The sequence below is a fragment of the Anopheles aquasalis genome, chromosome 3, assembly GCF_943734665.1.
Source record: "Anopheles aquasalis chromosome 3, idAnoAquaMG_Q_19, whole genome shotgun sequence".
NCBI classification, from domain to species: Eukaryota; Metazoa; Arthropoda; class Insecta; order Diptera; family Culicidae; genus Anopheles; species Anopheles aquasalis.
The window spans coordinates 11,501,998-11,515,963 of NC_064878.1; the positions used below are offsets into that span (position 1 = coordinate 11,501,998).

Consider the following 13,966-nt stretch of genomic DNA (forward strand, 5'->3'; position numbering starts at 1 on the left):
TGGATCGAATCGTTTGTTGATCCAGTTTAAACTGGAAATCGTCGCGATTGCCGTATCATGGAACACGTATGTCACCGACGATCATCGGTTAATCTTTACGTTCGTGTATGTACAGTAGGGCGTCAAAGGGTCGAGGTGCGTTATCGGATGTAACGAGAACCGCAAAGACACACACCGGCAGAGGTTTTTAATCCCACCGGACTAAGAGCTCATCAGCCGAGTAGATCAGTAGCCAGCAGCGCCGGGAGCACGATAAAGATAGCCCAACTCGATAAAGTGACCGTAATCGGGCGATGTCCAGCTACTGGGCGTATCGGGTGTGAATCAAACACGGTAGCAGCAAGTGCATTACCGGTGGTCAGCCAGAAATGAGTTCGCGGTCATAGTTGTGGCTGGTACTGGCCCCAAAATAACCTTCACTCCGCACAGCCGCACTGGTTAGTAGCGTGCCGATCACCAAGCGAACGGTACGTAGCTCTCAAGCAGCTCAACACTCTTAGTGTCACTCCAGAGATTTGGGAACGATCGGCGGAGTATTTACAGCAGAAGAGTGAGCGAGCAGAAGTTGAGTGGTGGTTTCAATAACTCGAATTTTCGAATTTTAAGAAAACCATCGCCAAAGCTTTCTCTCCGGTTGGTGTGAGCAGTAGTTACAGTGTCGGTGTGTTCTAATAAAGTTAGTGGATTAAGGATTATCAATGGTATAGATTTGTGTAGTGTTTCTGAGTGTATCGGTGAATGTGCGCCAGGAAATTAAAAAGTGAAGTGACGGCCTGTGGACCGGAAGCAGTAACGTGAGAACGGTTGAGTCAAATCATCTTACACCTCACTAGCTTCGTGCAAGTCCAAGTTATAGCAGCGAATGAGTTCGTACTACGCCGTGGAGTAATATAATTCCGAGTTCCACAAAATGACACCAGTGCTCTCCCGTCTGCGGACGGTCAGTGTGTTTGTATTTTTAATTCCGGCGACTCTGGGCATGGTGGTGATAGAAAGTAATATCTACACCAGCGATGAAGCAAGTAAGTCAAGAAATCAAGCTTGAATGTATGCGTTTATTTTGTAGAGCTCAGTTTACCCACATTGGTGCTGCTGTGTTTCTACATTTTTGGGGTAGAAAAAAAATAAACATCCTGCAATTCGCAGCCAAGCCTTTGGCTGGCCTTTTGTTGAGCAAAAGGCCAACACTTAGTAGTTTACAATATAGTTTTCCATCCAGCAGACAGCAATAATCTATGTTGCACATTCTAAAGCTACTTTACGTTTCAACAATATCAAAACGTTCCTTGTGACATAAATTTAAATAGTTTGCTTATAAAGCATCATAGTTTCTATAGCACAACGTCCTAGTAAAAGGCGACTATTAGGTTGCATTCATTTGTACATCCATTGTCATGACTCTTTTTTTTAACATATCTAATGACGGACGAGCCGTATGTGTTATGACTCGTTGATAGATACTCTTTGTGTGAGCTTTGTCAGGTTTATATGGCACTGTTCTACCAGATTTTTACTCAACCAACGACGACACTGTCTCTTGAAATTTGAAGCTAATGAACAGCCACATAGTTACAGCAACTGCTGGGGCGCGAATGGATGAGGCGACCACGATACTGTCCGCCGCCTTCCAAAACGAAACAACGGTAGCACCGATACACTTGACGCTAGACGAAAGAATAGAGCTGGAAAAGCTCACCTGGCACTGGTACCCGTGGCGACGGATCAACTACGAGGTGATGCCAGATGGTCGTAATGTGGAGAAGGAATGTGATGAAGGAAACTCTGCCCTCGATGATTTGCCCGATGATATTTTCACACGTAAGTAATCAGCAATGGTTTCACGAATGAGCAATCAATGAAAGTGTCTCATCTTTTTATTAGAGGAACAACGGTTACAGGGAGCGATTGTGCTACACTTTGTCGGTGCCATCTATTTCTTCACTATTGTTGCTTATGTGTGCAGCGAGTACTTTCTGCCATCGGTGGAGTGTATCTGCGAGGATCTGCATCTCACACAGGTACGGTAGCTTCAATTGCGTAGGACAATGAGCAAAGAACCATAAATCCTCGGGCATGTCCGTGAGCGATGACGAATGTGGAAACGTTACTGTTGCGATCGAGTATCTTTGGACCCCTGGAAATTCCGGGGGCGTCGATTAAGCAAGCAGATAACTAATCCTCAGCATGATGGCCAGAGTGACGTCACGTCATTTACGATAAGTGGAGCAGAGTGTGACAAAGGATTAAGTAGGCATTCAGGCTTCACGGTAATGTATCTTTCGAAATGGATAACTTCGTGGTATTTGTTAGTAGACAATAGATTTACGAAAGTGAGTCGTCTCTGTTATTGTCGTTGTTTTCTGTGCAGCATTAATATTGGTACTACGATTTGAGCTTTATTTGTAATCCTCAAGCGTAAACAGAGCTCCCCTTTATGACTAAATCTTGCACAAGAACAATTTGAGAACTATTTTAATTTTGAAATTTGTTTTAATTAATTCAAACTGATAAAATTTTGTATCCATTGCACTTTACAGGACGTAGCAGCGGCCACATTCATGGCTGTCGCTTCAACGATGCCCGAATTTTTCACCAACACAATCAGTACCTTCATCGCAGACTCCGACATGGGCTTGGGAACAGTTATGGGTTCTCTGCTGTTCAATACGCTTGGTGTAGCGGGATTGGCTGGTTTGGCCACGAAAGCGGTAAGTATTTAACACCGCACTACGTAGTAATTACACCCTAAGCTGTAAACTAACTGAGAGCACTCTTTGTGCATTCTCCTTCTTCCTTGACACAGCCGGTTCAGCTCGACTGGTGGCCACTGACACGTGATGCGGTCGTTTTCTCTGCCCACGTGGCACTGCTCATCGGGTTCGCCTGGGATGGACGAATCTACTGGTACGAGGCGATGGTGTTCTTCATCCTGTTCTTCGTGTACTTCGTGCTAATGTTCCAGAACAAGCGGCTTATGAAGATAGCCAAGAAGTACATCGAAGTGAAGTGGAATATGTGCGCCCGGGTGATTCGTAACATAGAAGAGGAAGAACGGATTGCGAACGAGGCGCAGATACAGCAAAACATTGCCACCATACCGAACCTTGCGCGAAAAACACTGGAAAAGCCTGCCTTCCGGCCATCGACTGCTTCCATTCTGTCCGAGCAAATGGCAGAAACCAGGATGAAGATGGGCGAACTACAGAGTATGTACCGCACAGAAGCCACTAACAGCCGGTACTCTAATCTGCATCCATTCCAGTTCCCTCTCGGCACGTGGTGGAAGATCCCGGTGACTACGACGACATGACGTTGTGGAAAATCTCGACTGAAACGTGGTACCGAGCGGTCTGGTGGTGGTACAGCTGGCCGATGCGGTTCATCACCAAGTTTACCATTCCGCAGCCAGCGAAATATCGTCGCTGGTACCCGTTGACATTCATCATGTGCATCGTCTATCTGGCCGGGTGCGCTTTCATGACGTTCTGGTTGCTGTCCATCATCGGTTACACCTTCGACATTCCGGAATCGGTAATGGGACTGACGTTCCTGGCGTTTGGAGGCTGCATGCCGGAAGCCGTGTCCGCCGTGCTGGTCATCCGGTCTGGCAGTGGAGCCATGGGCGTTTCCAACGCAATGGGTGCCAACTCGCTAGCGATTCTGTTCTCGCTCGGGTTACCGTGGTTCATTCGAACGCTATCCGATGGTGGCAGTGGTACTAATGCGTATCTGGTGATCGCTTCCTATGGATTGCAGTACTCGATCATAGTACTGCTCGGTACCGTCATCTTCCTGTACGTGGTGATCTACGTTGCGTTGTACAAGCTACGCAAGACTGTCGGCCTGGTCCTGTTCCTTGGCTATGGAATCGCCGTTGCCTTTATGATATTGAACGAGCTGGACGTGATCATACCGTCGGGAGACAAATGCTGAACTAGCGAGCCGGCATCGGCCACATGACAGAATATACTCCAAGCAGATTCTCCATCAAGCGACATCAGTTCCAGTATGCCCCATACGTTCACAGGATGCATCGGGTGCATCGATCGTTTAGTGATCACTAAGTTAGTGTAGAGTGCCTACTGTAGCATTTTTGAGATTTTCGGCCTTTGCTACTGCGCCATAGCAACGTGCTGGTTACGTTGATCCCTTTTCCTGGTCTGGTGGTTAGTACTGTTGTAGCTAGTAATTATTTGTTGCGGTAGTAAACTGTAAAACAACTTGCACCAAAACAAACGACCGGCTAGTAATTCATACATCCTTTGTTCTAATTTTCTATCCTTTGCGTGTTAAAACTCAGTGATCAAAAAATCAAGTGTTATATAAACGTTTGACCAGAATATACTCTACACGGGTGTAACAAGGAGTAGCTCCTCTACTATTTTCTATTTATAAAAAGGGGGGTTGATTATAATTAGTGGGCTAGGCGGTTGGGGTTTACACAACTAGCCGTCGAAACAAACCAGCAGTCGAGAGGTAAGGTAAGAAGAGGAGCGGCAGAGTTGGAGAAGTTTTTGGGCAAAAAACGTTCCCCGCAATCATTCGAATAGTGTGCAAACTAAAGCAGTATACAAATACCAAGTGTTTTGGTGGTATAATATCTGAATAAACAACATTCCATGCAAAACCAGCATCCGGAAGATTGCTATATGACCCCGATTGCATCCAAGAGAAGGAACGGTTTCTTTGTCCAAGGTGAAAAGTAGCGATATCGTAATCTTGGCCCCCTCGACAGTGTCATTTCCCCAACCAGCCCCCAACTCTTTCGTCGTGTTATCAAATGTAATCTGTATCTAAGTCCGTTTTTGATCCCCGCGCATCGTGCTGATAACTGAGTGATTTACACCTAATTACTATAACAGATCGGTGAAAACACATCAGCCATGTGAGGTACGATGGTGATGGTGCGCCCATCAATCAATGGATGATCGCGTGGGTGAGTGATGGTCTCTTATCTGTACTACACCACCAGCGAGTCAGTTGACCGGTGTGTGACGTCCACCCATGGTGATTCTACGTGATAAACCGACAGTCAATGAATTGATGACCGGTCACGTTGTTGTGGATGGTGTTGAGGCAACGTTTTCGATTTGAATGAAGTTTGATTATGATATTCAACTGATACCCGGTAAGGCTACGACAAGTAATAAGAGAAAGGTTAGCGATTAGAAAAAGATTTACAAAGTGCGAGTCAGTTGACCGGTGTGTGACGTCCACCCATGGTGATTCTACGTGATAAACCGACAGCCAATGGATTGATGACCGGTCACGTTGTTGTGGGTGGTGTTGAGGCAACGTTTTCGATTTGAATGAAGTTTGATTATGATATTCAACTGATACCCGGTAAGGATACTAAACTCCTTCCAGTTAGTATAAGATCATCTGCGATTTTAGTAGTTTCTCTCTACTGATAACTGTAATAATTTCAACCCTTATCATTATTGATTGGTATTGGTGAGATTTGTTTACAGTGTAATTTTCATATTTTTACGTGCATATACTACACAGTTACACGCATTTTGTTGTTTTCGACCTGTCCAGTTAGTATAAGACCATTTCAATTTTTCTTCAAAACCAATTTTATTTTTGATTGTAAAAAATAGTCGCAGTTTGCAAATAATACAATTAATAAAGAGTTAGTTTCCCGCTCAACCTGGAGAATGCGATTTGGCCTACTTTTGACCCTTTTTTTTCAGCGCCTACAGCTTTAAGTCTTCCTTTGCCTTAAGAATTGTACTTTTGAGCTCATCAACTGAGGAAAACTGCTTCCCTTAGCGTAAATCTTATCTACAAGGAGTCCCCAGATGTTTTCACCATGATTTAAATATGGGGAACGAGCAGACCGATTGTGCAAATCAATTTTAAGGTCCTTCATCCTCTGTGTCGCGGGTGAATGGCGGCACTATTCGGTTGAAATATATTTCTTTCGACCGGTTGGTGATCAAAGATGGGACTGAACAGCCTTTCAGAACCTTAATACAATCTTTGTACTTCATTTTGAACAACGTGAAAGCCGTAAAAATACGAAAGTTACACTGTAAATACGGGTGATACGGGTTGAAATTATTACAGTTATCTAGAGAGTAGAGATAAAGAGAGAAACTACTAAAATCGCAGGTGGTCTTATACTAAATGGAAGGAGTAATACAAGTAATAAGAGAAAGGTTAGCGATTAGAAAAAGATTTACAAAGTGAAAAAAATTGCTTTTGCAGTTGCGACCAGCGTCGGCCCATTCTCGATGCCATGCTACCTGCTTCACTTTCCCCGAGCCCCTTTTGAGAAACGGCCGTCAGAACAAACAGTCCGCTGACGATGATCGCAGCGATCATTACGCCGATGTCCGATTCCGGTTAGCTGGTCACATTCCGGATATTTGCACAGCCAGATTTAGCCTGCACGGTAAGGCACGGGCTGCCACGAGGGACCCTCTTCACCGCCACGCTGATAGTCACGCTTGCACGCTGGAATGTTGCCGCTCTGGCGGGGCGTTGAGGCGAACAGCGAACCCGGGGGGGGGGGGAACCCTTGAGGTACCTGTCCACCTACGCTGATGGCAGGGGCGTTCTTAAAGGAAGGGGAAACGATGGTTCCCTTTGTGAGGTGATGATAGCGACCCCGGTGTGTATAAGATAGATACAATTGCAGGTGCTCGAGATGGCGCTGATAGCATAACCCACCTGACGAAACACCACGCGCATCAAGTAGGCATATACCTCGCAGTTCGCCGGCGACGCCACTCGATGGACAGCTGTCCGGCAAAGACGGCGTGCCTTTGTAGGGAACCATTTTCGGAGTGAAAGTGTACAACGCGTACGTCGGGCAAAAATCTATTAGCCGAAAAGTGTGCGTACGTGGAAGGGCCTGTGCATTGTTCCTTAGTGACCCCTGGTGCAGGTAGTTGGTATCGATGAGAAACTATGAAGTGTTTGTACGTAGGTCGCTGCCGCGTTGGTCGGATTCTGCTGCCGCTGCTGCTGGTTTTGATGCTGGTTGGAGTGCACACGAGTGAAGCGATTTTCGGTAAAATGATTTCCCTTCGCCGCCAAGAAAAAAAAATGGTTGTGCATTCGTAGTAGCCATAGTAGTGTGTAGTGTGTCATCATCTGTCATCTTGAACAAAAACCCCGGCAAAGCGCTGTGATGCGCTACAATTACGCTGACCGTGATCTAATTTAGTTACAAACTCAGTCTGGCTAGTGGAGGGTGGCCAAGTTCCTTCAGTTCCATGGTTAGGCAAATAGCGTGTTGTTTACACCCAGGACCGGAACACATTAGTCGAGGTGTGTTTGCCCAGACCTCTAGAGGCGGTCACCGCGTGGGCAACTGTTTCAAGAACACTATCTTTTATCATCAGCATAGAGCAACCGATCGTTGATGAAGCCAAACAGGTTTGCCATTCGTGTCGTCAGCGAGTACACGGAATCTAGCGTTGTAGCAAGTGAAGTGGAGGAATCCACAGAAGTGGCTACCAGCACGGCAAGGGGCACGGTAACAACGTGAATTTCTCGCCCTCTCAGGTCCTGTAGAGCAGATGGGCTAGGGTGCAACAAGTTAGTTAAACGTACAGGCAGAACGGCATCCCGGTGGAGGGGAAATTTTTTACCGGGAAACTCCGGAAAAAGTGTGAAAAACAATTCAAAAACAACCACTCTACATTTCGACATCGGGTTTTTTTTCGTTCCAGTTCCAAAACTCCATCATGCAGCCCACAAAGGTTCGCTGGTCGCACTGGACAGAAGCGGTGGTCTAGCGAGGGCCTCGATCGAATACGTGGAACTGACGGTAGCGCCCTCGGGCGAGATGGCCACCAGTAACGAATCTCAGTCTCCCTCAATATGCATCGTCACGACTAGTTTGGATGATTTGCCGGACGATCTGTTCACCGAGGAGCAGCGACTGCAAGGGGCGATCGTGCTACACTTTATTGCCGCCATCTACTTCTTCATGCTGCTGGCGTACGTCTGCAGCGAGTACTTCCTGCCTTCGGTCGAGTTTCTTTGCGAAGATCTGAAGCTACCGCAGGATGTGGCGGCTGCGACGTTCATGGCGACCGCCACCTCGATGCCAGAGTTCTTCACCAACACGATCAGTACGCTGGTGGTGGAGTCGGAAATTGGGCTCGGTACCATCATGGGCTCAATGTTGTTCAACACGCTCGGTGTCGCCGCCCTCGTAGGACTTTTAACAAAGATGGTACGTTAGTCTTTACTCCATTTTGTCCGGTAGAACCTGTGCCGGAGATCTTCTTACACTCTACGCTCTCCTCTACGACAGCATGTACAGCTGGACTGGTGGCCAATAACACGCGACTCCATCATTCTAACGCTCACGACCACGCTGCTGGTGGTTTGTGTTTGGGATGGACGGATTGAATGGTACGAGGCGACGGTGTTTACCGTCTGTTACGTGCTCTACTTTGTGGTGATGTTCTACAACGAACGACTGAAATCGTTCGCCATGCACTACATCCACCACAAATGGAATCTGTGCCGTCGGCTGCAACCGGATGATGTGGAGGATGCTACACCGGAGCGGAAGTGCTCGATAGCCGTCCTGGGACAAGGGATCGTCAATGGTGTGCTGGTCGGTGTTAGTGGGACGCTGGGGAAGGTAACGACAATTCCTCCGAATGTTACTGCCGTGGGACAGTGCTCGAATTCTGTGCCAGCACAGCAGCAGCAACAGCAGCAGCAGCAGCAGATCGTGGATGGAACGGTGATTCCCGTGCAAGGCGATACAGATGGTAACACGCCGAGCGTAAAGTGGTTGGAGTTAATGCGCTGGCCGGATCTGCGTGGTGCTTGCTGGCGCACGGTGGTGTGGTTTGTGACGTGGCCCTTTCGGATCGTAGTGTTCCTAACCATTCCCGATCCGCTGCGGTTTCGAAAGCTATATCCGCTGACCTTTCTGTGCTGCATCGTCTGGATTGGGCTCAGTGCGTACATTGTGTTTTGGATGATATCGGTCATTGGTAATACGTTCGGAGTGCCGGACACGGTAATGGGTATGACGTTTTTGGCGTTCGGTGGATGTATGCCGGAAGCCGCCTCGGCAGTTACGCTAATCCGAAGAGGTAAGATCTGTACATTCATCCGCTTATGAGTGTTTTCTTTAAATTGTTCTCTCTTCCTTCACCAGGCAACGGTGCGATGGGTATCTCGAACTCGCTAGGTGCCAACAGCCTGGCCATTCTGTTCTCTCTCGGGCTACCTTGGTTCATACGGACGATGGTCAATGGAGGACCGGCAACGGGGGGCTTCATCAGTATACAATCGTACGGGGTACAGTACTCGGTGCTGGCCCTGTTCGCTGCCATCCTTACGCTGTACATAGTGCTGTACGTCGCCAAGTACACGATCCGGAAGCTAGTCGGCGTTGCACTGGCAGTTGGCTATCTGCTCATAGTGACGTTCATGATCCTCGTAGAGCTCGACGTGTTCTTCCCGGCCAACAATAGATGTTGAATGGGCGATGGCACCTTGTTGGAAAGCAGGTCCTTCCCTTCCTCCAGTCTGTGAAGTTGTGTGGTAATGGATTTCTTTTTTCCAATTGTGGCTTTCAATCGAAGTCCCTCGTAGGTGAAGCAAACTGTTGTAAATAGAGCATACGTTATGGTAAATTATTATTAGCTAATCGATTAGACGAGATGTGAACAGTATTTACATTTAACCGATGATCGAACTGTTGGAAGTATCGAAATAAAAGCGGAGGGAGAACGATAAGTTTATCAAAATCATTGTTAATTCATTTTTTTGTTGCCTCGAATATGCGCAACATCGCAACATTGTTATTCAGTTTTGCATTTTCATTTCCTGTTGCTATTGGCGATATCGTCTAGATCTGATTAAGCCCGTCTGCGGTCCTGTAGTTAAAGGTTTATAACCTATCGCCCTACTGTAAGATTGTGGACTGGACGATTGTGGCCCGATACTGAATCAGCTATCATGAGACATTAATGTGACATCTTTGAAGCCGATAGATACGGCCTTTGCGGCTTGCCAGTTACAAACAGCTGTGTCCTCGACCCTCCCACGAACTCACTCCCCTAACGGGTTCGGGGGTGATTCGAAGTTCGAAGTCTCCGGCAGATTGCCGGCAGGTGATGCGAATGTACTTACGGGCGCTTTCAACTGCCGCCAACTCCCAGCGATAGGGTGAGGCTATAAATGAAATCTCCTCCTCGCTCCGAGATGCCATTTATCACACAGCGTCCGAATTTGGTTGTTTTTTGGATGATGTGCAATCGCTCAAACAATGAACATCGGTATGGTGGGTTAATTCCGTCTCCAGTCTTCATGGCGACCGCCATATCTAACTGCGAGGGATCGATAAGAAACCGAGGGTTCGCGGTCCAGTTTCAGCCAGTTCTCTTGACGCTGTTTCCGGGCCGATTGCCGATGATTCAATTGAACCGGAACTACTCCCCATAGCTGATTGTTCTTTTTCATTGACAATATTGCTCCATTTTTCTCGTATGCTAGATTTTTATCGGAAAATTTGTTTTAACATCTCGTGTAATTCGCGATCGTAACAAACAGACTATCAATCGTGCTTAGTTACGACTTCATGAGCAATCCTTCGTTTTTGGGTGATAAATTTGGCAACAAATCAAGGGATATCCAATAACCAATAACTGCGAAGAACATTTGAAAACATACTCAACTCGTAAATTTTTCCCTGAAATTATGCTAGCAGCACATAGCTCTCCGTAAGCTCTTCATAAGCTCCGCGATGCTCGCTGGTGTAAGAGCGAGCAGGGCGGCGATTACACTCGAGAAAATAAAAACAGCAGATGATTTTTAGATATGTTGTTAGTTAAATTGAATGAGTATTTTTTTTAAATAGTTTTACAACATTAATTTACCAAAGGTAACGGTTAATAGATGTATGAAAGTAATAGTACGATGTCGAAAAATGCAGAATATGTTGGTCAGTTGCCGAGACTACGGAGGATTCGTATATTATTTTCACAAACAAGCGATCGTTTATTTGTTAATTAAGCGTATAAATATATAACCTTAATCTAGCGAACAAATCGACTCTCAAAAAAACGTGAGGTACATTTGATACCCGACGATTATTGTCATGGAAAGCACTAGCGCCTGCCATAGGGAGAGCACATGGGCGCGTGACTCCTTCGTGATTCGTTCCTTCATCATCGCTGTGCTTGCATCATTTTCCGCCATGGTTTGAGTCCCACTGACGCTGGTTACAATAGATTCGATTTCTGTGTCCTGGTGACATTTCCTTATCTCTGGGATCACTTTTTCCTCCGTCATCTTCTCGCAGCATTTCGTTAGTAATGCTTCATGTTCACGATATCCCTCGAACGGCGTGAAGCTTTTCAACGTATGCTGGGTCATCGTTTCCTTGGTGATCCTTTGCGGAGGGATAAGTGTGAGGCGGCCCACGATCGCCTGGCATACCTCGTTCGTTGCGAAAGCAACACGAGACACACCGAACCGTACGATGTCCCCCGTTTTCACTTCCACTGCACGGTTCGATCCCGCATCGCTTTCCGCATCTCCGAGGAGCACGTCGTTCAGATAGGTACCGTTGGAGCTGCTTAGGTCCTGATAACGAAAAAAAGTTTTTTTAAATGGTTGAATAAATTTAATGTTAAATCGTGTATGAAATGAAATGACACCAACCTTAAGAAAAAACTTGCCATCGGTATAGGTGAATGAAGCGTGCTGTTTGGAAATGATTTTGTTTTTGAAAAACAGCGTTCGGTTAGGGACGAATGCTGCCTGGCGCAAAATTCTCCCAACGCCAACATCGGTGCCAGGACGAAATGTGATGGTGCGCTTCTGGAAAAGGGAAAACGCCTTTAAAAAGAAGTTCCGATTTTTACACCGTTTCAGAATATAATACCTCGAAAGGTTGTGATGCCTCGGTAGCTTCTAGCACCAGGGTGCACCTTTTCTCCTTTTTTCTAGAATTTGCCGTTTTCTGGACCTCCATAATTGAAACCAACAGCGTAGCTCGACGCACAAAGACTGACTGAACGCAAATATTGTCGCAAAGGTTGCTGTGTTAACTGCTGGTGGTTCGTTTGAATGCTATGAAATAATTATCTATCGAGTATGCTGTGGTCGGTTTTATGAATGGTCTGATAAATTTGCTTGAACGTGCTTCTTTTCTTCCTTGAAAGGATTTTTTTCTCTCCACATAACAACCTTTAAAGAGATTTGTTGTTGTATCTTATTTATAAATTAGCCTCATTAAATGTTGATTGAAAGAAACGAAACTTTATCGATTGATCTATGAAAACAAACTCAAACAGCGGTACGAACGGTCAAACATAGGGAAAACCGTAATGGTACCTCACTGCACAAACATTTTTCGTGCAATAAATCTCAGCTGATTGATTAGCCGGGCCGAGCCGGGGTCAATTATCGGAGTAATAGCATCGATGCTGGATCATGTTTGGTGCGCTAACCTTCAACTGTACTGCCTGGATTCTGCGATGTGCGCCAAAGGAAACCAAGCGATCGACGTCGTTTTTTTTACCGTTTGTGCCAGTTTTGCGCTACACTTGGCACGTGCGTCAAAATCAGTTCGATCTGAGGTTGATTTTTTTTTGCCTCCATCCGAAAGCTTTTATCCGGATCATCATTCACCTACATTTGCTCGCAGGAAAAATGATATGGATCCGATCCTGATCAACGATGGGGCTGCTTTCGTTCCGATCTTAATCTGGTTCACCCGCCCGAGGGGTGGATGATTGCAATTACCTCTGGAGTGGTGTACGAGTTTCCAGATGCGAAATGTGGGTGTGAAATGGTACTAGAAGTGGGCAGATAAAAAGAAGTTTGTGGGATTCACGATGAAAGCAGGAAGTGGTGTACGTAGAAGCAACATTTGGATGCTTAGTTTGGTGAGGGCTAACCTACAGCACCATGTGTTCGGTGCCACTTATGCTCAATGACTGATTGAAGGTTTACCAGCTTGTGATGTGATTATATCAGGGGGCGCATAAGGTGGGAAAGCGAAATTTGGATTTCCAATTTTCAACTCCCTTTGGGCGTCTCTGGTCGAAAGATAGTGAAAGTTTATTCGGTGGTAACACATGTTGTGCGTGCTCTTCGCCACTCTGTTTATGCTTTTGTTTATGTTTGTTTTTTTTTTTATGATTATCTCTTCAATACATACGGCCATCCAACAAGCCGACGATTGAGGTACTATAATTCAAGGTTGATCGATTGAATTCAATTGATCGTACGCTGCGGGTTGTGCAATGAACTTGATCGACCACCGAAAGAGCACCATCTACGGTTATAAAGAATAGATAAAATTTACGATTTAAAAAACATGAGGCCAAAAAGGATTTTTAAATTATTTCCAGGGAACGACAAACATGATTATCGAACATTGGAACCACTCTGTCTAATTTAAGCGAGAAATAATTTTCGAATGAAGACTCAACATGAAATGTTACATGTAGAGGGCTTCAAGGTGATTTATATTTGATGAATGCGACCGACATTTCTTCGTGCACCCACAGAGAAAATCATCACAAGAGAAGTCAGCCACCGCATATCCTAACCCAACTCTGCTCACTGCTAATTTAGCGGTCGAATTAGTAATTTACAGCTGGTGCCAGCCTCCCAAATTCCGCACACCTGCACTGTGTATGAATTTGATTTATCTGCCTTCCACATCAAGTCGCAACGCGTCGCGAGAGAGACCGCCCCGAACTCTCTCGGGGCCGAACTTTTCCCTCCCATTTCACCTGCTGCTGTCGATTGTAAAATTCGCTATCGTTGGTCACATGTAAGGGGTCGAAGAAAAGCAAGCAGGCAACAAAAACCAAAAAAAAAGGAAAGATTTTCCTTCTGCTTTGTTCATCTTGATCAAGGCGGCGGCGGGTGCAAATAAAAATCCAGCAACAAGTTTTGTTACTTTATTTTGCCGATTTTATGACGAGAAAGCCACGATCGAACTTTCGACCCGTCACGATCG

At 45.9% G+C, this 13,966-nt stretch overlaps 3 protein-coding genes across 5 annotated transcripts; 2 read left to right on the forward strand and 1 right to left on the reverse strand.

Moving 5' to 3' along the window:
- Window positions 1-249: 249 nt before the first annotated feature.
- LOC126574842 (sodium/potassium/calcium exchanger 3-like) lies at window positions 250-4,366 on the forward strand. Of its 2 annotated transcripts, XM_050235230.1 has the most exons (7): window positions 250-467; window positions 607-1,022; window positions 1,570-1,818; window positions 1,882-2,018; window positions 2,538-2,708; window positions 2,804-3,206; window positions 3,263-4,366. In XM_050235230.1, the coding sequence occupies exons 2-7, from the start codon at window positions 911-913 to the stop codon at window positions 3,931-3,933; spliced, it is 1,743 nt and encodes a 580-aa protein (XP_050091187.1). In that variant the 5' UTR covers window positions 250-467; window positions 607-910; the 3' UTR covers window positions 3,934-4,366. The 2 variants fall into 2 exon arrangements, with proteins under 2 accessions (XP_050091187.1, XP_050091186.1); XM_050235229.1 differs by having other exon boundaries at window positions 250-1,022.
- A 2,373-nt stretch (window positions 4,367-6,739) lies between these two features.
- On the forward strand, window positions 6,740-9,728 carry LOC126574270 (sodium/potassium/calcium exchanger 3-like). Of its 2 annotated transcripts, none has more exons than XM_050234349.1 (4): window positions 6,740-7,021; window positions 7,686-8,194; window positions 8,276-9,074; window positions 9,140-9,728. In XM_050234349.1, exons 1-4 carry the CDS (start codon window positions 6,919-6,921, stop codon window positions 9,463-9,465), a joined length of 1,737 nt encoding a protein of 578 aa, XP_050090306.1. In that variant the 5' UTR covers window positions 6,740-6,918; the 3' UTR covers window positions 9,466-9,728. The 2 variants fall into 2 exon arrangements, with proteins under 2 accessions (XP_050090306.1, XP_050090308.1); XM_050234351.1 differs by lacking the exon at window positions 6,740-7,021 and adding an exon at window positions 7,046-7,551.
- Window positions 9,729-11,023: 1,295 nt separating this feature from the next.
- LOC126576532 (uncharacterized) lies at window positions 11,024-11,986 on the reverse strand. Its single transcript, XM_050237841.1, has 3 exons — window positions 11,876-11,986; window positions 11,653-11,811; window positions 11,024-11,574 (listed from the first exon to the last, which is right to left on the reverse strand). The coding sequence occupies exons 1-3, from the start codon at window positions 11,963-11,965 to the stop codon at window positions 11,044-11,046; spliced, it is 780 nt and encodes a 259-aa protein (XP_050093798.1). The 5' UTR covers window positions 11,966-11,986; the 3' UTR covers window positions 11,024-11,043.
- Window positions 11,987-13,966: the final 1,980 nt, after the last annotated feature.